Source organism: Oryza glaberrima, chromosome 3, assembly GCF_000147395.1.
Source record: "Oryza glaberrima chromosome 3, OglaRS2, whole genome shotgun sequence".
Taxonomy (NCBI): domain Eukaryota; kingdom Viridiplantae; phylum Streptophyta; class Magnoliopsida; order Poales; family Poaceae; genus Oryza; species Oryza glaberrima.
The window spans coordinates 34054671-34076282 of NC_068328.1; the positions used below are offsets into that span (position 1 = coordinate 34054671).

A 21612-nucleotide genomic window follows, 5' to 3' on the forward strand; every position below is an offset into this window, starting at 1 on the left:
GGCATGGAGTCCGAATAAGTTATGCGCGACTTATCCGGTTTGCTGCGGGAAATTCGGATTTGTTTTGTTTTGGAAACATTCCGAAAAATCCAGTGCGTGAAAACGACGTGGAGTCCGAATAAATTACGCGCGACTTATCCGGTTCAGTTACGCGGAGTGAAGATCGTGCGGGCGCCCTGATCAAGCGACCTATCTTTATATAAACCGAGCCGCTGCCTTCACGCAATACACGCGAAATCAATCTAGGGTTTGCCTCCTCTGTACTGCGCTGTCGCTCGTAGACTACTACATCCCGCTCGCCGGCGTACACCGGCGATCGGGAGAGCAGGTCTCCGGAACCTCTGCCTTCGACGTCTTGCACCGGGAGAAGGCGGCAATAAGATTTTTGGGAAGCGCTTCGCGCGACTGCTCCCTGTTCGTCCGCGACGGCTCGCCTTCCTCTCCGCTCACGTGCTACGCGTCTTCATCAACGCCCGCAACCGCGAGTAGTTCCTGCCGAGCAACCGGTCTTTCCGCCACCTCGGTACGTGTTCGACATGTTGCGCATATTTGATCTGTTCATGTTTTACTGCTTAGTTTACATGTGTAGATCTAATGATGCGTTCAATCTAGTTTGCATCTGCAATGTAAAAAATTAAATCATTATGTGCTTATAATTTCAACAAGACATTCACAACATTAACAGTTTAGCTGTTAGATGGAATCGGCAGCATAATATTTACATGGGTATTACTACCGCTGCGTATTTTGCCACAGGTAGACAAATCAAGTGTGATTGGCGACAAGAGATTTGCTATTATTGCAAAGAGCTTAGAGCTCCATCAAAAATACAGCACCGGTATAGGTCATGAAAGGTCTGTTTGCTATAAACAGATCCGGGATAACAATGTGGGGGTAAAGTACGGTCTGGATTTCCCAAGAACAGATCCAGGATTTTCTTGATACAAATGCTCTCGAAGCTCTACATGAAAAGCATCACAAGTGATCCATAAGCATTTATTAGACAGGCATATGCTAAAAGAATATCTACGTTTTCATGCACTATGTCATATGGGAAGCCTATGTTTACAATGTACATTAGTTTCAGTACGGGCAAGCCAAGAATATTGTGCAAGTACACTCCGGTTTCATGAAATTAATGGACCAAAATATTTTTTTTAGTTGCGCCAATAAATAAATGCATGCAACCTTAATATCTTGTTTTATTGCGCAAATCAAGATGAGCATAACAATATACTGATATGTCCACACAACAGATTGCATAGTATTAATCTCTTGCCTATCACATCAAGTAGAAAATGACCGCTTGCGCTTCTGAACATCAAACTCAACATCAATGAGGCCGGTTATACCAGCTTTGATCTTCTGTCCTGGTCGTACTGGGCCTACACCCTCAGGAGTACCTGCAGAGGAATTCATTAATAACCCCCACAATCACAACTCTAATGCACAACAAACTGTTCTCCAAAAATGTGATTTACCGGTCAGTATAACATCACCCTCCATTAATGTCATGATGGAACTGATATAACTTATTAGAGATGGTATCTTGAATATCATATCACTTGTAGATCCCTTCTGCCTAAGTTCATCATCAACCTGGACAAGATTTCTCTATGCTTGTTAATAATTTGTTGTACTTTCTACTTCTTAGGGGGCAAATGAATAGATTCACTACATGCCTACATATTTGTATAGTTACCTTTAGCCAGAGCTCTAGATCATCAGGATTAGCGACATCTGATTTTGGAATCTGTTCAATAGAGCAAGAATCATCAAGGAAAGTCAAATGCATTGGATGCAGCAATGGAATTATGTAGTTCATATTCAGTAGAATGACATCGGCAGCATTCAGAGAATACGATCCACGACCAACAAAAGGAGATGCCAATCTGTAACTAGTATCCTGTGGTTCTTTTCATATGATATTGACTCACCTTTTCCAGCATTCTATGATTTATTTCTATCCATTAATAATCATAAAGATTACTGGTGTATATTCCGTCTCTTCAGTTATCCACTACTTTGAATATGGTACTTGGAACTATTTATTACAAGCAAATACATGGAAATGAAAAATAACGTGCCGAGTCACCACCTGAACCAGTTTCTTTAAGCAAGAGAACACATTGCTTACCACTGCACTAATTGGAGTGAAGGTGTCCTGTGCTTTACCCAAAGTCCAAGGAAGACCTGCAGACTACAGAGTACATTGGTTTCTAAGTATAAAACATAGTACAAGACTGAAAAGTTATCTTACATTAAGAAACTATGTGATTGATTCATACAAGTACCAAGGATACAACTGCCAATTAGTTACCATGATTTTGCACAAAAATAGTTATAAAAAACATTGTGTGTATATGATCAAACAAGATAGTGGTAACCAAATTCAAAAGAAACAAATAGTTCTTGTTCTAGTAGCTTATACAATTATTAGTTGATATGATTGCATGAACATAATAAAGAAGCAGCTACTGAGATTATAGTGTGCAGCTTGTTGCTGAATTTCTTTTATCAATTTGAATGTTATGCTCTTATCTATCCTCTGAAACTACCAAGGATGATAGATGGCAATAAGGTGACAAGACCAAAGAAAACTAGGGCAGCTAGTGCACACCTTAGCCGCAGACTGAAGTTCTCTTGCTGTCATGTCCAAAGCAAGTGCATAACCTGGGAAATCCAAAGATATACCATTAGTTATAATTGTACTTTGTCACTGAAAGGGGAAAACTGAAAACCAGTATAGCTTTTTGTTGACTCGTAGAACCCACATTAACAAATACTAGCATAAAAGAAAGAGTAATAGTGAACAATCTGCTACTTACTGTAGCATAATTTGGTATTGAACCAAACAATAAGATCAATTTCACTACCATGAATATTTAGAGAACATGAAGCAACCAACGATAAAAGAAAATGTGACTATGTTAACGAATACTCCTCACTAATAAGATACTTTCATGAGCCTGGTCATGGCAAAACAGGCATTGAACAAGCAGATGGCTAAGAGCTTAAAATTCCATGTCTGAATTTTTCTACCAAGCCTGTCAAATGTATATGGAAAAGTTTACCGGAATTGCTGAAAGAGTGAAATTTATATGTCCTATAGTTGTCCACTTTCAGTCTAAGTCTCTAAGGCCTGCTCAAATAGTTCTGAATGGCAATTCCAAGGTTCTAGTACGTAGTTTTCACAGAACAAAGCATATCGGCATCTCCTATTCGGATTTTTCGGTGGAAATCATATTTTGATTTATTTACCAAACTTGTGATTTTCTTCCATGATCAGGGATATAGAAGTATACAACTCATCACACAACTAATCAGCTGAAAGGATGCCACCTGTTTAGATTAGATTCATTTTATCACAGCACATCCTAGATTATCAATTACCTCCTACGAAGTCCATGGCGGATGCTTCGGGGACGTCGCGCGCGCGCTGGGAGATGACAACGGCAAGCTCGACCTCGTGGTGCAGCGACTCGACCGGCTCCGGCACCTCGATGGCGGCGCCGGCCACGCCCGCGTGGAGGAACGACGAGGTGGGCTTCAGGAACAGCACCGGCTCCTGCAACCAGACGCGGCACGGGCACCACCGACGCCGGATCAGGGCACCCCGCGGGAAGAAGGCGACCGGAGAACCCACCGCCGCCAGTGGTGGTTCGGGATTGGAGAGTACTGTACCTTGGGGACGGGGTTCCCGAGCTCCTTGGCGTGGGCGACGAAGTTGCGGCCCACCCCTACGATCTTCGTGCTGGCCGCCAGGAGCCTCTGCGCCGCCGCCGCCATGGCCGCCGGAGGAGAGCTGCGAGCGGCGGAGGGATGCGTCGATCGAGGAGGTGGAGGTGGTGGTGACGGGGAAGAAATGGACTCCAGCGCATGGTCAAGTGACAAAATATACGGCCCATAAGACAAAAACCGGCATATCATGGCCCACAAGACAGACACCTGCCTTCCTGTGTCAAACTTTTATAATTTTGACTAAGTTTTGTAGCAACTCTTGTAACGCCAAATTAGTTTCATCAAACCTAACATTGAATGTATATGTTGATAGTACATTTGTTTGGTGTTGAAAATTTTACTATATTTTTATATAAATTTGATTAAACCTAAAAAATTGACTTAAAAAAAGAAAAAGAAAATCAAAAGTGGTAGTATAAAACGGAGGGAGCATAGGAATTAGTTTATAGGCATCCTAGAAGCTCTTTTAAATTCATTCAGACCCTTGAAATTTCATTGTTTGCCAAGATAGCCAAACTTGGCATTACAAAAGCTCTGCAGCATTAGCCAAACACAGCATGACAAAAGAACCACACCATCAGCCTAAAGCATTACATCCTTTATTCTCTTGAAATTATTCTTTACAGCAGTAAATTATCTCACAACCTCGATGATTTTGGAGAAGAAACACCCGTATTGAACTTCTTGATGTAGTTATAGATGTGATCACTGATTTCCTGTGCTCTCTCCTGCTGGATGAAGTGCCCAGCACCTTTGATTACCACTACTTCCTCAAGCATAGGAACATCTTTCTTCAACCTACCCTTGTGTATGTAGCTTTTGACTCCTGGGAGATGGTAAGCCAGGTCACCATCCCCGACAATAAACTTTGTTGGCACTAGAACTTTTGCACCTGTCCATGGTGCCATCAGCTCCCAATTCCTGTGCATGCAGGTCAGAGGTTATGAGTTCCTGCTACATAGGATTATATGATCATATCATGCAACCCACAACTGCGTATGTTGATGCAGTTCTCAAGTCCATGGGAGTGCATGCTTGTGATCATGACTGGTGACAAAATATTCAATATGGAAATTACTGAATAAATAATCTGTGTAGTTCAGAACAGATTTCTATATTTACCATAAGTGTTTTTTTTTCTTGAATACGCAGGAGAATTGCGAATCATCATTATATTAAGAAGAAGGAAAAGGAAAAGGTCCCGACAAACTACAAGACTGAGAAACCAAAAAGACGCACAGCACACGGTACACCCAGTCACCCACCCATACATATCCACCCTCACAAAGTGTTATGCAAACAAGAATTTCATCTCTCCGAGATCTGTTAACTGCAGTTCTTATAGGTTGTGAGCTCCTGGTTAAAAACACACAACAGATGCTATGATATCTCATAGTAGTATAGAGGTATTGAATTGGACAACAGTTAATTCCAAGCAACACCATTATCTAAAAAAAAAAGTTAATTCCAAGCAACGTATGCAGTAAGACAAACAGGATACACAGCAATCAGTGACAACAGGTAAATCTAAAGGAAAAAATGTGATATTGTGCTTCATGTTTCTCTCTCTAGTAACCTGTAACCTGTCAGGGAGTTCAAAAACTGTATTGCAATGTTAAACAGGTTGTATGTGTGTCTTCTTTTGGATAGAATTTAGGTATCTGGAGAAAATAATTCGAGTGATTTGACATGTATGAATTCTGCACACAATGATTTGGTACCTTAAAAATGGCATACTTACAGGTCAAAACATCGGTAGTAATTAATACCACCAGCGAAGCCAGTTTTTGCATACACACTTGCTACATAACTGATATCTTCCTCAGAGAGCCAAGGAGGCAATGTTACTTCCCTGTTGTTTGCCCGCATTTTTTTAATGGACATAGCAGAAGATCCTGTTGTTTGAACAATCAAGGCCAATTTGAAGAATCTCTTCAAGTCAAGACTGGCCAATTCTTTTTCAACTCCAGGTTCCTGGCAGCCAAGATGACACTTGTGAAGGCAAATTATAAAAATTACATGACTGAGAGTCCGAACATGGTTCAGAAACAGTTGTGAAGCACTGACTTCATGAGGACAAAACTTGTTCAGAAATGAAATTATTCCACATAGTTGTGCAAAATTGTTGTTGTTTTTCTAAGCATTATTTAGTATTTACTCGTTAGCCCATGCCAATACATTTAGCGAACTATGTATGATTGATATTTCATTTCAATGTGTACGCAAACTACAACTGGAGCTGCTCACAAAGAGGAAAAAGGGTTTGCGGCACGACTATATTACATTCCCCAAAGATCAATTGACAGGAAAATTTAACACCCCAGCCTAGCACATGCACAAAAATGAAATTTCCTGAGTATGTCTATGTTATGTGTTCATCTATATGACTAGTGTGTTAAGATGGAGAGCAGATGTGAGCACCATACCACTGGTAAGATACTAAAAGACTTCTTTTTGAAAATAAGTATTCATAGACACAACTCACTTATCCATTGCAATGAAGTGAACTATTCACTAATAAACAAAATAAGCACAATCATTCTCAAATTAGTTGATAATTAGTGGATGATAGACATTTGGGACGGGGATTTAGCTTTAATTCTTCGATTATTAAACAGATAGCAGTCGATTGGCCATTTCTGTGGCCTACGGGAACAAATTGCGCACCTGGAATCGGCAGACATAGTAATCATCGCCATACGCGCCGCGGAAGTAGTCGAGGGGCTTCTCGGCGGGGCGCCTCGGCATGAACGCGACGCTGAGGTTGACAAGCGCGCGCACCCGGTCAGGCCGCAGCAGGCACAGGTTCCACGACACGATGGCGCCCCAGTCATGCCCCACCACGAACACCTTCACCGCAACAACGCGCGACGCGTCATCTCAGCGATTTGGGGGCGGAAAGGGGAGAGGGGGCGCGTGCTTTTTTTTACCTGGGGGAGCTCGAGGGCGTCGAGGAGGGCGACGAGGTCCCCGACGAGGTGGAAGATGGTGTAGGAGGTGTGCTCCGGCGGCGCGGTGGTGCCGCCGTAGCCGCGGAGGTCGGGCGCGACGCAGCGGTATCCGCGCGCGGCCAGGTGCCCCATCTGGTGGCGCCACGAGTACCACAGCTCCGGGAACCCGTGCACGAACAGCACCGCGGGGGCGGTGCCGCCGCCCGGCCCCGCCTCCGCGACGTGCATCGAGATCCCGTTCGCCTCCACCGTCCGGTGCCTTACCGCCGCCGCCGCCGCCATGGTCTCCTCTCCACTCCGTCGCGCGACGCGGCGACGACGTGCGGTGCTCTGCTACTGGCTGTGAACCTGCTGATTACCCGAGGTAGTTGGAGATAGCTGACTGACATGTGGGTCCAGTTTCCTGGATGGGCCGATGTGATACTGGGCCTAGTTCCTTTAGTTTCCAAATGCAAAGTGGCCCAGGACTGATAGAGCATTTGCATCGCAAAGCATGGTCAATTATACCAAATCAATGCATCATCCAAACATTGGGAAGAAAATTACACAGGAATTCAGTCTTTTACTTATCAGTAGGACTTTGCTTCTTTGCGTGACAGCTGTATAATACGAATCTCAAAGCAACATGTCTTCATCCCTGATTTCCCCAGAGACTTGACTTGACGAGTAAACGCGTTCTCCTGCCGCCGCCGCACGCCGGTATCCTCGGCGGTGCCCCCTCGCTTCGGCCCTTCCTTGCGTCCTTGTGGGCTGTGGCCCTCCGCGCCTCTCGTCGCGGCGGCCAGCGGTGCTAACGGCAGCTCAGTGGCTTGCACGCGTTGACCAGCCGACTCTTTGTTAGACTGACTTTGCAGGTGGTGGGGATTATCACTTAGTTCTCGCCAGCACTTACGTTGTCAATTGAAAAGAAGTTCAACAGCTAAAAGACAATGGAGTAGGTATGCCTATAAGACTTCACCATGGTCTTGGTGATGTGTTTCCATGATCTCGTGATGGCTTTTCTCTCGCAGACAATGGGTAGGCATGCCTTCAGGAGTTAGGTCCTTGCCATGGACCCTGTTGGAATTAATAGATGGGCTAAGGCACATTCGAAGATTAATTCTTTGAAAAATCATAAAAGCCCACCTCATGAGATGGCATGTATGTGGAGTTTAGTACCACCTTGCTTATTCTAGGAGAGGGGGACCTCCTTAAAAGGGAGGATGCCCTCCTAGCCACTTGAAGCATGTGTGGTGGAGAGAAGAGGGGAAACACGCACGCGCTCGCTCGCCTGGCAGGGCAAGCGGCGCGCGTGCACGACGTACGCATCGAATGGTCCAAAAAATTGGCTCCTCACCCTTATGCAGATGCAGCCTCCTTTCTGCAGTTTTTGTATCCGGTGCGTGAAAACGGCATGGAGTCCGGATAGGTTACGCACGACTTATCCGGATTTGTTTTGTTTTAGAAACATTCCGGACTTATCCGGATTTGTTTTGTTTTGGAAACATTCCGAAAAATCTGGTGCGTGAAAACGGCATGGAGTCCGGATAGGTTACGCGCGACTTATCTGGTTCGGTTTACGTGGGCGCCCTGATCAGGCGATCTATCTCTATATAAACCGAGCCGCCGCCTTCACGCAACACACGCGAAATCAATCTAGGGTTTGCCTCCTACTCTGTACTGCGCCGTCGCTCATAGATTACTCCATCCCGCTCGCCGGCGTGCACCGGCGATCGAGAGAGCAGGTCTCCGGAACCTCTGCCTTCAACGTCCTACACCGGGAGAAGGCGGCAATAAGGTTTTTGGGAAGCGCTTCGCGCGACTGCTCCCTGTTCGTCCGTGACGGCTCGCCTTCCTCTCCGCTCGCGTGCTTCGCGCCTTTGTCGACGCTCGCAACTGCGAGTAGTTCCTGTCGAGCAACCGGTCTTTCCGCCACCTCGGTACATGTTCGACATGTTGCGCATATTTGATCTGTTCATATTTTACTGCTTAGTTTACATGTGTAGATCTAATGATACATTCAATCTAGTTTATATCTGTAATATCATGATTTATTAAATCATTATAATAGACCCATGGTCGGATAAGATGTTGGTCTCCTGCAGAAGGAGGAAGAGAACTCATGAAGAAGACAATGAGGAATTGGAGAAGAGGAGGAATCATGCTTTGAGATTTGGACTGGACAGGTGTCAAACAAATAAACAAAGTCCTACCGATGAGTAAAAGACTGAAGTCTTATGAAATTTTCTTCCCAAACATTGAAATTTCATAGGAATACGGTCCAAATTACAACAACATTTGGTCACATATACGTTGACACTGATTGGCACACACGCTTGTTTGAAGAGTTTTTTTTTGTTTTTTTTTTTTACGGCGATGAATTGCATCTGACAGTTGAGTTGAGTTGAGCACTTGAGCTTCAGTTGGGTTGGGGTATGAACTTGGTGATGAAGTTGTAGATGAGGTCGCTGACCTCCTCAGCCCTCTCCTGCTGGATGAAGTGGCCGGCGCCGGGGATGACGACGACGTCCTCGAGCAGCGGCACCTCGGCCTTGAGCCCGCCCTTGTGCAGGTAGTCCTGGATGCCGGCGTAGTGGTACGTCAGGTCGTCGTCCCCGACGATGAACTTGGTCGGCACCTGCACCTTGGCGTCCGCCCATGGCGCCGCCATCTCCCAGTTCCTGTCCATGTTGCGGTAGTAGTTGATGCCGCCGGTGAAGCCCGTCCTCTCGAACGCGGCGGCGAAGTAGTCGACGTCCTCCTCCGTTAGCCAGGCCGGCAGCGGCAGCGGCGGCGGCGGCGGCGACTCCTCGCTCTCCGGCTTGCCGGCCTTGTGGACGGTGAAGCGGTTGCACAGTGTCCGCCTTATGATGTGCCTCGCGTGCGCCGGCGCGAACTCCTCCTCCGCAACGCCAGGCTCCTGCAAACAGCAACAATTAGCGGCCGGTATTGGGCCAGATTATCCTGTGCAGTTGGGCCTCATAAATGGGCCGCCGGCCCAGAGAGGATGAAAGGTAAGTGGTCTCATGTATGGCAGTGGCTGAACCGACCAGAGGTGATCACGTACAAGAATGTAGTAGTAAAAGATTACCTAGAGAATCGATATCTTTCGATGAGAAACGGAATGGCCAAGTAACCTCAGGGCAAGTAATTAGGGCTTAATCTCTCAATTCCCTATTTCGGCTTGATTTGCTCCCTCCCTGCACCTCTATAAAATGGCACGCACGTAGTGCTCAGTTGATCAATCGATCAGAAGCAGATAGAGCTTTCTGTTGCGTCAATGGCGGAGATCATCCTGAACAACCACTGCGAGGGCTGCGCGATCGACATCCGCAAGGCCGTCGAGAAAATGTTCGGTAAGAAGCTAGATGATGTGTGCAGTGCCAGTGCATTTTTGTCATGGCGATCGATTTGACATTTTGGGCTGCGTGCGTGCGTGCGTGGGGGTGCAGGGGTAAAGAGGGTTTGGGTGGACATGTATGGGCGGCGGGTGGTGATCGCCGGCCGAAAGGTCGACGCGACGAAGCTCAGAGAGCGACTCAGGCGGAAGACCGGCAAGTCAGTCACCATCGTCAGCGACGGCACGCCGCCGCCGCCGCCCGACGACGTCCCCTTTGTCGGGATGATGCACCTGGCGCCGTCGCCGCCTCCGCCGCCGCCGCCGGGGAGCTACCTGTACGGCGGCAACTACCCCTGCCAGAACCCGTACCACCAGTACGTTCAAGGAGGCATGCCGGCGCGCTTCGTCGGCGACGACACCTACGACGACGGATGCTGCTCCATGCAGTGACCGATCGTGCTACTACCAGTCGTAGACGAATAACGGAATAAGCCAACACGTAGTATTTCATCTACTGTTCCATCGGAGACACCAACAGTAGTAGCAGTATGCATTTTTTTTTTCTTGTACTGCGACCACGCTCTGTACCGGTCAGGCTATCGAGTCCGTGCAGGAGAAAATTTCGCTACTCCGGCTGGACCGCTGGTTCTGATCCGTTTGGGACTTTGAACAATATTTACGATAGTATTATTCTACTACTAGTAGCATATATATAAAGAAGGTTCGTTTGCGTCTATCTGCTCACGAGTTCTACCTAATTTTCTCCCATGCTGCATGTTGTAGTAGCTTCAAAGTAGAAGAAATATATATGCATATCATTCGTTACTTATTACAAGTCGTTTAATTTTTTTCTTTGCCAAACTTCTTAAAATTTAATCAAAATATAGAAAAATATAGCAATATTTTTAATACAAAACAAACCTATTATCAAACTATATTAAATTTAATAAAATTAATTTGGTGTTATAAATATTACTGTTTTTTCTATAAATTTGATTAAATCTAACGAACTTTAATTAAGAAAATAAACAGTCGAATAGCTTATATAAGTATATAATATGAAACGGAGGAAACGATAAGTACGTAGAGGAAATGGCAGAGGATGAGGTTCTGTGTATTGAACCTGGAAGCGGCAGATGTAGTAGGTGGGGCCGTAGGCCTTGTGGAAGTGATCGGTGGTCTTGATGGCGTCGGCGCCGGAGCGGATGAAGACGTGGCGCATGAAGGCGACGCTGGTGTTGACGAGCGCCGTCACGCGATCCGGCCGGAACAGGCACATGTACCACGCGATTATCGCGCCCCAGTCGTGCCCCACCACGAACACCTGCTTCAATCCAAAACCAGATCAGATCAGATCAGATCAGCCTCTAAGTTTTATTTGCAACAGCTAGTAGAAAATCTTGTAAATAAAAAAAAATTCACTAGTAGTGACGAATTGGCATTTAATTATTAGTAGTACTCTAGTTCTGCTTGATTTGATTAAAAAGTTCCAAGATTTTCAGTACTGATCTGCTTAAGTACATAGCATTGACAGATTAGTCGTGGAGTCGTTGGATGATGCCAATCAAATTGACAGGCAAGCCACGGCGTCACGTTGGGTTGGGATATGCCCATATTTTTTTTTCATTCCGTCTACCCATTGTTGATGCCGCCTTCAGTTTGAACTTTGAACCGTATCGAAGCACTATCGAACAAAACAGTCAACTTCTTTGCGCTCACATCACAAAGCCAAATCAACCAAAAGCAATTTTAAAAATGGCAGCCTTTTCATTCAATTCGCTATCCATGTTCGACGCTTCTAGGGATCACGTATTTTATTTTATTTAGATAATGATCACATATTCGCATATTTTAATTAATAGCGGAATCAAACAAATTAAGCGCATGTGATTAATCAATTAACAGTAAATCAAAGCGTGGTTGCATCTGCTAAGCTCGTACGTACCTTGGCGAGGCCGAGGGCGTCGAGGAGCGCGACGAGGTCGCCGACGACGTGGAAGGCGGAGTAGGACTCGATCTCGGGCGGCGCGTCGGTGTCGCCGTACCCGCGGAGGTCGGGGGCGAGGCAGCGGAATCCCCGGCCGGCGAGGTGCTCCATCTGGTGCCGCCACGAGTACCAGAGCTCCGGGAATCCGTGCAGGAACAGCACCGCCGCCGCCGCGCCGCACTCGCCGCCGGCCTCCGCGACGTGGATCGAGATGCCGTTCGCCTCCACCGTCCGGTGCCTGATGGCCGCCGCCGCCGCCGCCGCGCCCTCCATCCTTCGCTTCCTTCTCTCCTCTCCTCACCGGCGAGCTGATCGATCAGCGTGTGTTTGCACACACTTCGCGTGCGAGGCGTGAGCCCGTATTTATCGTACGTGTGGTGCCCCCTGTCGTGTTGACAATGAAGAACTCTCGTGTGAAAGTGGATAAGCCCTGCAGAGAGAGAGAGGGTCACGTTTGAAAAAAAGAAACGGTGGCGAAGTGTGGATGTGCATGCGTGTGACGTGGACGCTGACGCACGTGGCGCGTGGGAACTGGCCCCAGGAAAACGGCGACCGGAAGAGTGTGATCATAGCCGCTGAACTATTTTCTCAAATTAATTTTATAAAATTTAATATACTTCGATCAAGCTATTTCTTTAAGGGTAATTTGGAACCATGCCATTATAATTTTGTAAAGTTTGAGATATGCCATCGGTCATGTAACTATACAGATTTAAGGTGAATTTCTCATTAAACTGTAGATTTAAAATAAGGTGTAAGATAAATAAATATCAAGTAGCAAAATCTCATAACTATAAGTTTGTTAGTGTCAATTTAATCATAAAACTACCGCTTTTATAGCTCCAATATAACGGTAATTCTAGGGAATTTAAGCTTTAGAATTTATAGTTTTACGATAACTCCAAATTTATTTTGAGAGCGATAACTTCAATTTTAAATATGTAGTTTTGTAATACTTTATTATAAATCTATAGTTTTGTCCTAAAAATTTAGTTAAATCTGTAACTGTATAACATGTTAAATCTATAATGTAGTGATAATTCGCTTAATATGTTGTAGTTTTTTGAAATTTAGTCCTTTTCTTTTGAATGAAATAGGAAGGTTATATTGACTTGGTCATAGCCTGCATCAATTTCAGTAGCGGCCTGTTTAGTTGGAGGGAGTTTTTAGGAGGGATTGGGAGTTTAGAGGGATGAGGCTATTAAGTGTTTTGTTTGGTTAGGAGACATGGGAATTTTAGTGGGATGGGGATGGGGAATTGAGCAAGGAACTCTCTCCTTTTCAATATCTGGGTAGGGGCAGGTAATTGGGAGGGAATTCCTCCTTTACTTTTTCTAAGCAAATCTCAGCCATCCGTTTTTATTAATGACTTAATCTCTAACTAAACTCCCTGTCAATTTCCATCACCTCTACCAAACAAGATATTGGGATTAAAAATCAAATTCCCATCTTAATCTCATCATCAATTCTCTCGTGTAAACTTCCAATCTCCTTCCCTCGAGTTACCAAACAAGCCGTAGCAGTAGAGTAGGTGCATCCATGATGTGCTTGAAAAAAGCGATACCCCATCAACATGTTCAATAATACATTTATATAAGTGCTAAATCATATCATCAGAAATCTTGAGGGGATGTCCCTTGATGCACCCATTTCTCTCCACTATAGTACTAGTTTAATGATAATCTAGAGTATATTGATACCATCACTCCACAATATGAAGTTTAAAAGTCATATTGTGAGTACCTGCACGTTGGAATTTTTTCAACTAGATGTGTAGATGAACACGAGGGAACAGCGTGTACCGCAATTTCATTATGTTATTATTATAGGATTGCATCTAGAAACAGGAAAATGCATGTCTTAGACAATAATTATGAAACTGACGGATTAACCATCCATACCGACAACATAGTGTGTGCCACCACTCCCTTTCGATACGTACAATGCCCTACTATACGTTTTTTTTATTCCTCATTAACATTTACAGAGTACGTTACCATGATCGATCTAACAAAAACTCTACTTAAGGCGCCGACGAATTAACTAATTAAAAAGTGATTTTACAATTCTTGATACGATACTGAAAGATATCGTGTTTTTTAATGTAAAATTTAATACCTCATGATATCTTCAATAATAATAGAAGATTGATACCTTCAATAACAATAGAAGATATCAAATTTGCATTAAAAAAATTTAATGTATCTTTGAAGGACTGTAAAATTTCTCGTGATTAAATGATAGTGTAGCATCTGCCCACGATCGAATCATGCCAGTTTCAGAGCAAGGCGGCGACGGTGACGAGCTTCTCGAACTGGCGCGCCCGGCCGCTTCTGCGACGTCGGGGAGGCCAACGGCGTGGGCTGGACTTTCCGTTAGTGGGCCTCATTCAGGCCCACTGTTATCACCGCCGGTCCACATTTCCGTCAATAAACCGACAGTTCACTCAGATGTTTGTTCAAAGCATTGGCCAGAGTGAGTATATTTGGATCTGTAATAACAATATTTACTTTACTTGCAGTTTATTCACGTGAGCTAAACCAACAAAAAGAGAGGGAAAAAAACGAAGACGGGATACAGCTGGGGAAGAAATTAGGGTACTCAACTCTGAAAAATCAAAACGAAGGCTAACTATGATCGCAACTAGGGGGGCTCTCTTAATTAAGGGATAATCGCTGGATCGATAATTATTTGCTACGAACTGGCCTGGTACGTGATTAATCCAGTCCAGCGAAGTGAAGTGAAGAAGCATGCATATTCAGTGCAGCCGATGAGGAGTAGGAGGAGCAGGAGGAGTAGAACGAGGAGGAGGAGGAAGCGGTGACTTCTTCATCTTGCTGATGAAGTTGACGGCGATCCTCATCATCTTCTGGAACTGGACGAGGCTGTGCTCCAGGATGACCGCCATGTCGCCGTTGAGCTCCCTGCAGCTGTACGTGCACATGGTGACGTCGTTGATGGCGCGCAGCACCAGCGTCTTGGCGACCTCGTCGTCGCCGGCCTTGAGCGCGGCGGCGGCGCCGTGGATCTCCTTCATGGCGCTCGACACCGTCACGCTGCAGTTGTCGAGGCAGGCCTTGAAGTCCGGCACGGACTTGTTGAACCCGGGGAGCTTCCCCTCGAACACCGTCGCCGCCACCGCGCCGGACTCCGTGGCGGCCTCCATGGCGACGGCGACCAGGGACCTGAAGTCCACCTGCCCCGGCGCGCCGGCGATGGCGGCGCCGTGGTTCGACACCGACGTCAGCACCGTCTGGATGTCCAGCAGCCGGTGGCCCAGGTCCTTGACGCACAGCTTGGAGAACGGCCCCGCCGTGCACGCCGCCACCAGCGGGCTAGACCCCGGCGGGAGGCGCGCCTGGGCGGCCATTGCTGACGCGCACATCAGGACCACGACGAACATCGCCATGGACAGCAACGACCACGCCATTTTCCTTGTCGATCACTCACTCTGCTAAGCTTTTCTAGTTGTTATTTGAGATCTGAACACAACAGTACAACTCGATCGATCAGACGCAACAATATATAAGATGAAGAGAGACTGTTTGATTTGATCAGTGAGTGGTTCTTCTTTGTGCTCTCAGCTCGTCGCCGTAGTCGCTGAGGCTGGGAGGGGTTTTCTCTGGATGGTGCGTCCATGCGCGCCATGAGTGGTCGCGCGGGAGGGAACTAGCAGAGGAAGCGGGCCAGCTTGTGCGAGTTTACCGCGCTCTTCCCTCTCGCGTCGCGTACCCCCGCCCCCGTACGTCACCGCTGTCACGGTGTCACGGTTTCTGCAGCGCTTGTACTCCGTCAGCTGATTGTATTGCGAGAAGATTAGATTTGCGAGGTCGGCTAAGCCGTGTCTCGTAGACTGAGATCACATCCCTTTTTTATACAGTGCAAAGTATTTTTAATTTTGCATGTAAGCCCCTTTTATTTTCTATTATAATCTTTATATTTTGTTAATTTAGGGGAAAACTTCAATATTTTACAATGAACACCTCAAAAATCATGAACATATATAAAATCACATTTCCTCCTCTCCGCCGGCAACTTCCTCTACCGAAGCCCTTCACTGTCCGCGTTGCTCTCCCCACACTACCTCCCACCCCCCCTCCCACCCCCACACACACTAATGATGCCACCTTCCCATCTCCATCCGCCTTGTATGGGCCCATGCCATCTCCCAATGCGCTGCTCGAGCTGTGCCTTGGTCCGCCTTGGTAAATCCTAACAATGAACACGTCTCAATTAGACTCCACGGTATTCACTTAATATGGGAAAGACGAATGTGGCATGAAATCTCTGATGTGTAAAGCTGGGGCTAAACGATAACTAGGCACACTGCACTGTGAAAGCCCTAAGGGCACTCACAGTGCAAGCCACGGGTATGAGGAGCCTCAAAGTGCCATGTAGAATTAGGTCACAAGTTAGAAATCTCTATCTCAGTGAAAAGTGGCTCTAGGATGACTTAATTTATCATGCGCCCCTTGTAATTTTTTTACTTTAATCCTCATACCCACCCATCACTTTCATATTCCCTTCGCTTCACCGGCATGACCACTCCCATCGTTGGTGATGAGCTCCTTGATCAGCAGCGCCGTTTCTCCCCTCTCTCTTCCCGCTGCCACCTATATCCGGACGGCTGTCGAGTATATTGAAACAGCAAAAAGGCCGAAGGCAACTCCGACGGCGCGGCAAGGAAGCCACAAACAGGTCGAGGCGGCCGCCGACGACATCCCGTCGAGCTCCGCCTTGCGTCCTCTCTTTCTTCTCCGTTAGGTGGCGGCGGAGGTGACGGCATGAATCTGGCGACCCTCAACGGCGTGGAGTGAGACAACACGGATCTGGTGGTGGGCCTCGACGGCAGAAGACTCCAAGCCAAGCTAATGGCTGACGGCTCCGTGGAGTGTGAAAGACCAAGAACAGCTATAGAGGGGGGGTGAATATAGCAATTCAAATCTTGCCCCCGAAAATACTCATCAAGTCGGATTTCTCAAAATCCTTACTAGAACCGTGGCTATTAGAGAAGCCGGATCTAGAAAAGAAGAGAGAAAAAGAAGAGAGAAGGAATTCCCGAAACTAGAGGAGGAAGAGAAAAGGAATTCCCAGAACTAGAAGAGAGGTGAGGAAGAGAGAGCAAAACTCATCATCGCAAAGTTTAAATTGCAAGCGGAATTTAAATTGCGGAATTTAAATGGACAAGGCAAAAATGAAATCCTTCAAATCATTTCTTTTATAGGTGATGCAAAATAACCGCTCAACTAGGAGCAAACATACACCTTCAGAGAAACATTAACACAAACTTAAAATCTCTCGGACAAACACACTCCAAACTAATCCTAATACAAAAGCCTCTCGGGCAAACGCACTCCAAACTCACACCGAAACTCTCTCACGGAGCATCTCAAAAGGATTACCAAAGGAGCAACCTCCACCCTTGCATCCATCTCTCTATTTATAGCCTAAGACCCCTAAGACATTGTCTCAAATACCCCTAGGGCGAAACCCTAACTCAGAACAGATCTGGTCCATCCATTGTTCCTTCTACCCAAAGGAAAAGCTCCAGATGATTGCCACCTCATCGATCCGAACCCTCACATGCTCTTCTTGCTGATGGATCCGCGTGCTCCCCATTTGCACCAACAGGAAGCCGCCACGTTGCCGCGTGAACCCCGCGCCTCCGCGCGCCGTCTCCCATGTGCCTGTGCCTTTCTCCCGGCCGGGCCCGCATGCCAGCGAAGGAGAGCTCGTCTCCTACGCGCGCTCGGAATTGCGTGGGTCCCTCGCCCACGCGCGAAACCGATGCCGCCACGTCGCCGAACCACTCCCGCGTGCGCGCTTGAAACCGCCTCCGTACGGTTCCCGCGCGATTTTTCTCCGCGTGTTTTGTGAGAGCGCGATCAAATCCAAGATCGCCGCGTGTCCGCGTGGAGCCGCGCCTGCCGCGTGTCCCTCACGCACGCGCCGTCGCCGAGACCTCCTGCCTTGACGCCCTTGCTTGCCGAGCTGGGCCGTCGTTGCTTGGATCATGCTGTCCTGCTCCATCTTGGACTGGGCCAGTCCGGTCGAGCCGTGTGGCATCCTGGCCGAGCCCATAATCACGATGGATTGGTGGCCTCCCTGCCAACCAATCACAGCACACATGCATATCACCTCGTGCATGCATGCAAGGCTACAGTGATCCCATTTACTGTAGCAACAGTGCATTTATACAGTCACTTCTCCTTCCAATTTCTTCGTAAATCCCGGCGCTTGCACTTGACCTTGCGAAGCCCGTTACGAAGACCTCCTCACACGGTGTCCGTCCACCGTGTGCAACCTTTTGTCCAATCTTGTCACCCGGCATCCTTGATCGCTTTGGACCTCAACTCCTCCCTGAGTCTAGTCCCGATCCGCCGTTGACCAAGATCGACCCCGATCACCTGCACACACATGAACCAAACAACCGTTGTCTTTGGCACAGATGTCGCAACCTGACCAATGTTAGTCCACGCACGCACTTCTTGCATTTCCGGTACTTGTCAATTTCCCATCACAAAAGAACTATAACCACACATGGTTTCACAGAGTGGCCTCTACAGTGGAGGACCCCGAGGCGGGCCTTGGCGGTGGACCTCGTTGGCAGATGACTCCAATGCAGGCTGATGGCTGACGGCTCCGTGGTGCAGTGGAGTGGCCTTGGCGGGGAGCGCGGATCTGGCCGTAGCGATGAGGTTCCGCAGGACTTGTCGTCGGCCAGTCTGCCGCCACCAGGTTCTTCCCTTCTCCGGTCCTCATCTCCTCCCCAGCCCGCTGGCGATTTATGGCGAGCGCAGAAACCGCTTGAGGCGAGGCTACAATCTCCACAATGCGGTCGCGCCCATCTATCCTCACGCCGCATGCCCTCGATCGGATCAAAGAACCTTTGGCTCATTTTGGCTACGCGAACTTCGTTCGGTCATGACAGGAGCGAACGTGGAGTCGAATCTACTACATGGAAGGTCGAGGGCGAACGACAGGTCGACACACTGTGAGCACCCTAACATTGCAGCACATTGATTTCTGATATTTTGTCTATCGGGCTTAGGTTGATGGACAGTAGCAGCAGTTCACATATATTGCACTTGTTTATTGAGTTTGCGCGTTTACTCGTGTAACGAGATTATTTACTCGTGTAACGAGATTAGAAGTATGGTTAACTTTGTGTTTATCACGCGTTCTCATTGGATGTTATGCATAGTATATCTACCGTTGACAACTATTATACCAGTTGTGCCGCCGAAACACGACTTGAAATCCGGTTGTGTGTGTTGTCAGGCAGCAAGAAAGATAAGACATTACTTACAAATCACCGACGCCATGTGCGTACAATAGACACATTCAAACATATATACTGCATCTATTTGATGCAATGAAAAGATTTATGAATGAATTGAGAGGGAAAGTTAGAATTGTCTAATAACCACCATCCAGTTTATTCTTATGTCTTCCAACTAGATCTAACATTGGTATACAATATAACCATGCATCGGAGAAGTAGTAAGATATTATGCGCAATAATACTACTACGCTCTTAAAATCGGTTTCTAAGGTTATTAAAAAGCTATTAAAAATTTGAAGGTATATTGCTTAAGTTCCATGCCTCCTTTTGAATGAATGAATATTTCAGGAGAATTTTAAGAGGAAATTAACATTTCTCGTAAAATTCTTGTTTCCAATATGAGAATTTCTAGCATCATCTTTTTTCGTCGGGACAGTACATGGAAGAAGACTGTCTGAATTTCATTAGAGTAGTTTAAATGAGTTTACTACATAAAAGCTCGTCAAACCAATTTTGCCAATGAAAGTCGTATTCTCGGCGCTTACAAGTTACAATGCTAAAAACTGCACTTCACTGTAATCGTGTTGCTAGATTAGACTAGCCTCTTGCCAAATTAACCACTTGTGTGCGATCCACAAGCCGACAAGCGAAGGATCACATATGCAGAGAAAAGAGGTCTGCCGTGAGACAGTCAGAGTTTTTTAAAAAAAAAGGTACGGTTACTGTGGTTATCATGCACGTAACCTTTAATCATTTTTTTTCTGCAAATTAACAAAAGAGTAAGGAATTCCGGCCTGTGGCATGGAATGACCGTTGGCGTGTCATTCCAACGGCGCATGATTAAAGGGTTGGCGTGTCAGCATTTCAGCAAACACGGTCGAATTTCTGGAGTAATCCTTCTTATTGGTAACATATGGGCCGGCCGGCAATATATATTTTGTAAGAGAAACACAAAAACAATCAACTGTACACACCCTCGCGCGATCTCCTTTACGGTTCTACCACGTATAAGCATGCGTACACACACACACACAATATGCACCATGCATGCATATAATCACATAAAAACTGCTTAGTACATACTAGCTAGTTCTTCACAAGGCCGGCCGAATACGACCGATACATATATATGCACGAGAGGTGATCGATCGACGATCGATTCGAGGCTAGCTAGCGTCCCATGTGTTGCACGGCGGGCGCCGCGGCGGCGGCGGCGGCGGCGCGGCGCTCCATGTTGAGGTGCCACCCAAGCTTGGGGTCGTAGCCGCGCGCGGCGAGCTCCCTGTACTCCTGGATGAGCGCGCATGGCTCGCACCAGCAGTGGATGCAGCAGTCGCCGCAGGGCTCGCCGGAGAGGCCGTACTGGGCGCGCATCTTGCCGCGGTAGGTGCAGGTGTAGATCCACTGGAACCCGGTGATCACGGCCAGAAACACGTAGAGCGCGCCGCTGTGGCCGCACGACGTCGACCCCCTGTCCACGATCTCCGCCACCCTCCCGAACGTGATGCACGGACACCACCATGTCATGCAACCTGCAGATCAAAATACATGTTTGTTTAGGATTAATTGATTAATTCACTGTGATCCATACACTACTTGAGAACTAATCTTTACTGCTGGGTCGACCGAAAATCACAATAGCCCCGGCACTGAAAATGTTTTTTTTTTCCGGTTTATAACTCCAACGAAAATAAATGATCTTTAGTTCTAAATATCATTTTTAGTTCTGGTTCGCCCTCTAACAGGGCCTGTCAGTGGGCTGGGATCTTTAATCCCGGCCTATGCATGCTTGCCATGGTATGAAGTGGCCGGAGGCGCGCGCCGCGGCGGCGAGAACGTACGTACATAGGCCGTAGTCGTCGAAGCAGTCGAAGAGGCCAGACGACCAGGGAGCGGAGCCGACGGGGACGCCGGACGCTGCCCCGGCCGTTGGCTTGTCTGGCTGCATCTCCTCCTTAATTCGGTTGCCCCTGCTAGCTGCAAGTTCTTGTGATCGACTTGTTGTTTGCGCTGGGAAACTGAGCACAAGCTAGCTAGCGGGCGGGACGATGCTCATATATAGCACGCGACAAGTTGCATTGGCCCCGGTGTGATCTGGACATATCTGGTTCGGTTAAACCAATTAGTCATTGAGGAGAAGACGAAGGAAATTCCATGGGACGGGGCCTAAACCTCGTCCTCTGTAGTCGTCCCTGTTACGATTTTGACATGCAGTGGACGACGTTTAGGCATATCGCCTTTTAGACGATATGATATGACATGATATATGCATCAAGATTACATTGATTAGTCACCATCCTGTCCGTTGCACGGATTATTATTGACTAGG

The 21612-nt window shown here is 47.0% G+C and overlaps 5 protein-coding genes across 6 annotated transcripts; all 5 read right to left on the minus strand.

Moving 5' to 3' along the window:
• Positions 1 to 637: 637 nt before the first annotated feature.
• On the minus strand, positions 638 to 3882 carry LOC127765389 (probable acylpyruvase FAHD2, mitochondrial). Of its 2 annotated transcripts, XM_052290277.1 has the most exons (8): positions 3685 to 3882; positions 3394 to 3568; positions 2621 to 2673; positions 2138 to 2200; positions 1703 to 1753; positions 1482 to 1599; positions 1280 to 1403; positions 638 to 961 (listed from the first exon to the last, which is right to left on the minus strand). In XM_052290277.1, the coding sequence occupies exons 1-7, from the start codon at positions 3787 to 3789 to the stop codon at positions 1288 to 1290; spliced, it is 681 nt and encodes a 226-aa protein (XP_052146237.1). In that variant the 5' UTR covers positions 3790 to 3882; the 3' UTR covers positions 638 to 961; positions 1280 to 1287. The 2 variants fall into 2 exon arrangements, with proteins under 2 accessions (XP_052146237.1, XP_052146236.1); XM_052290276.1 differs by lacking the exon at positions 638 to 961 and having other exon boundaries at positions 1183 to 1403.
• A 297-nt stretch (positions 3883 to 4179) lies between these two features.
• On the minus strand, positions 4180 to 7036 carry LOC127765115 (uncharacterized). The gene is made up of 4 exons (XM_052289949.1): positions 6672 to 7036; positions 6409 to 6591; positions 5483 to 5715; positions 4180 to 4662 (listed from the first exon to the last, which is right to left on the minus strand). The coding sequence occupies exons 1-4, from the start codon at positions 6972 to 6974 to the stop codon at positions 4380 to 4382; spliced, it is 1002 nt and encodes a 333-aa protein (XP_052145909.1). The 5' UTR covers positions 6975 to 7036; the 3' UTR covers positions 4180 to 4379.
• Positions 7037 to 8887: 1851 nt separating this feature from the next.
• Positions 8888 to 12360, minus strand: LOC127769057 (uncharacterized). Its single transcript, XM_052294756.1, has 3 exons — positions 11957 to 12360; positions 11135 to 11335; positions 8888 to 9591 (listed from the first exon to the last, which is right to left on the minus strand). The coding sequence occupies exons 1-3, from the start codon at positions 12269 to 12271 to the stop codon at positions 9091 to 9093; spliced, it is 1017 nt and encodes a 338-aa protein (XP_052150716.1). The 5' UTR covers positions 12272 to 12360; the 3' UTR covers positions 8888 to 9090.
• A 2128-nt stretch (positions 12361 to 14488) lies between these two features.
• Positions 14489 to 15522, minus strand: LOC127768318 (uncharacterized). The gene has a single exon (XM_052293875.1). The coding sequence runs from the start codon at positions 15426 to 15428 to the stop codon at positions 14757 to 14759; it is 672 nt and encodes a 223-aa protein (XP_052149835.1). The 5' UTR covers positions 15429 to 15522; the 3' UTR covers positions 14489 to 14756.
• A 4931-nt stretch (positions 15523 to 20453) lies between these two features.
• Positions 20454 to 21231, minus strand: LOC127766453 (cell number regulator 10-like). Its single transcript, XM_052291491.1, has 2 exons — positions 21129 to 21231; positions 20454 to 20815 (listed from the first exon to the last, which is right to left on the minus strand). The coding sequence occupies exons 1-2, from the start codon at positions 21229 to 21231 to the stop codon at positions 20454 to 20456; spliced, it is 465 nt and encodes a 154-aa protein (XP_052147451.1).
• Between the last annotated feature and the right edge of the window lie 381 nt (positions 21232 to 21612).